The following is a 2,500-nucleotide window of genomic DNA, read 5'->3' as shown; positions in this document are numbered from 1 at the left end:
ATTTATATTTATATATATTTATATATATATATTTATATCTATATTTATATATGTTTATATATATCTATATATATCTATATATGGTATAAAAACCCACAATGTAAAACTAGATTTATTGAAAATGAGACTACAGTTTCGGAATCCACCTGGATTCCATCTCTGAAGATGGAATCCAGGTGGATTCCGAAACTGTAGTCTCATTTTCAATAAATCTAGTTTTACATTGTGGGTTTTTATACCATAGTATCAACATGGTAGGGTGTTTTCTCCTTTCATATCTATATATATATGCATATATATTGATATATATATATATTTATATATACATGTATTTATATACATATTTATCTATATCTATGTATATATTTATATTTATATACATATTTATATATATATATATATATATATATATATATATATATATATTTATATATCCCTTGCCGACGGGTACGACGGGTAGACACGTGCTATGCCCACTGTTATTACTTGTTTGATTGTTTTTCCACATAAATGGCTACACTTGTACTAAGTCACCAATGAGCCAGTTACGAGTACTGCCCTTCTCGCCCGTTCACCCTTTTCTTTGATATACGAAATATTTTACGTTATCTTATTTTGCTGTTACTAATGTTAAAAAACATTATAATAATTATAATGTTATAATAAAAATAACACCATCTCTATTCATAGCACAAGTAAAAAATACGTTTTTCCCGCCAATTCAAATCACGTATGGTCACAAGGTCTACTAATTGACTCCTTTGTGGCTAAGCTCTAGCAGAGCCATCTATGGGCAGACATTATATATTTATATATATATATATATATATATATATATATATATATATATTTATATATATATTTTTATATATATTTATTTTTATATATATTTATTTATATATTTATATAGATATATTTATATATATAGATATATTTATATGTGTATATTTATATATATATTTATATATATATATTTATATATATTTATATATATATATTTATATATACATATTTATATATATTTATATTTATATATGTACATATTTATATATATATTTATATTTATATATATACATTTATATATATATATATTTATAAATATATCTATATATATATTATATATATATATATTTATGTGTGTTTGTGTGTGTGCGTGTGTGTGTGTGTGTGTGTGAATGTATATATATGCATATATACACATACACGGATATATATATAGTGTATATATAGATAGATAGATAGATTGATAGATAGCTGGGTGGATATAGATATATAGGTATATATAGGTATATATATACATACATCCGCACTCATTATAGTAAATTTATTAAAAAATTGAACATCCCTCCCTAGACGGGTCTCTCCGTGACATAGTACATGATAATCTTGCTTTCTGGTCTGTACCGTTTTCTATGATTAGTGACTAACCGGAAATGATCACTCGGAGACGTGTTTAAATCCAACAGAGCAGTTGTCACATTTTCGACACCATGTGCGATTTAAACTGAGAAAGCGTATAAGCGTATTTAGAAAAAAAGCATAATTAAGGAATGGTATGTAATGTAAACAATCAGTAAAAAATATAGTTCATGATTTCAATGCAAGAAAAAAAAAAAGATAAAGTAGTTGTCTCTATTAGCACCCAAGGAGTTTCGCAGTGTAATAGTTTTGGTCTTTGCATATATATATATATATATATATATATATTGTAAATATATATATATAATTAGAACAACCGGTTTCATTACCTTTGTTATCATTAGAGATCATAGCAATTGCACTGTATTCATTTACTTGATTTTCTCAAACAAATTAACCTTGCTAGGTCACGAAACTGTCCTATTCATAGTCAAAGAGGCATCAATACACATGACATATATAAACCTAGTGTGGCAATTTGGAACAAGCTTAATCCAGCTGAAGGTATTTAAGATAGCAGATTTCTTTCCTGTGTCATAATGATAATAATAGTAATAAAATGAATAACAATATTAATAGTAATAACAATAATAATGTTAATAATCGAATAAGAATCATAATAATAATGACAATTAAAATTATTTTAATGACATTAATGGTTTAATTCGAAAATATTTGTTTATTTCCTGGAAACATATGGATAAACTAAATAAGTCTGAAGATGCTTAATCCGTCATTATGGTTCTTCATAATACTTTGTTTTATGTACCGTGGTTACATAAGCAGGTTTTAGAAAGTGAAAGCAGCCTCGTATCGGGCCCCAGGGGCTGCTGCCTCGCTGGACAGCGGCTCAGTTGCCTCGCTGGCGTCCGCCGGGCTAACGTCCTTCCCGGAAGCCTTCCTCGTCTCAGGCGTAAGTCCGTGTTTCCTCTTGCGTTCTCGTGCTTTTCAGGATGCTCTCTCACGCCAGTCTGGCGTTGTCATTTGCACTCTTCTCTGAGAAAAGATGAGATTTCCCTCTTAATCAAGTAATACGGTAGTCCTTCTTGAAGGTCAGAAAAGTGTCAAAAGGAGGCAGTGG

General features: G+C 28.4%; 1 protein-coding gene across 1 annotated transcript in view; it reads left to right on the top strand.

Annotated features, from left to right (window-relative positions):
* Nucleotides 1-2,500, top strand: part of LOC125027832 — a 23,055-nt gene that overhangs the window by 17,683 nt on the left and 2,872 nt on the right. The window contains exon 4 of the mRNA XM_047616963.1: nucleotides 2,244-2,332. Coding sequence (XP_047472919.1) covers nucleotides 2,244-2,332 — 89 coding nt within the window. The remainder of the gene's footprint in view (nucleotides 1-2,243; nucleotides 2,333-2,500) is intronic.

This window comes from Penaeus chinensis, chromosome 8 (assembly GCF_019202785.1).
Source record: "Penaeus chinensis breed Huanghai No. 1 chromosome 8, ASM1920278v2, whole genome shotgun sequence".
Classification (NCBI taxonomy): Eukaryota; Metazoa; Arthropoda; class Malacostraca; order Decapoda; family Penaeidae; genus Penaeus; species Penaeus chinensis.
Note: the sequence above shows the minus strand (reverse complement) of the source record. Positions and strands in the feature narration are given on the sequence as shown.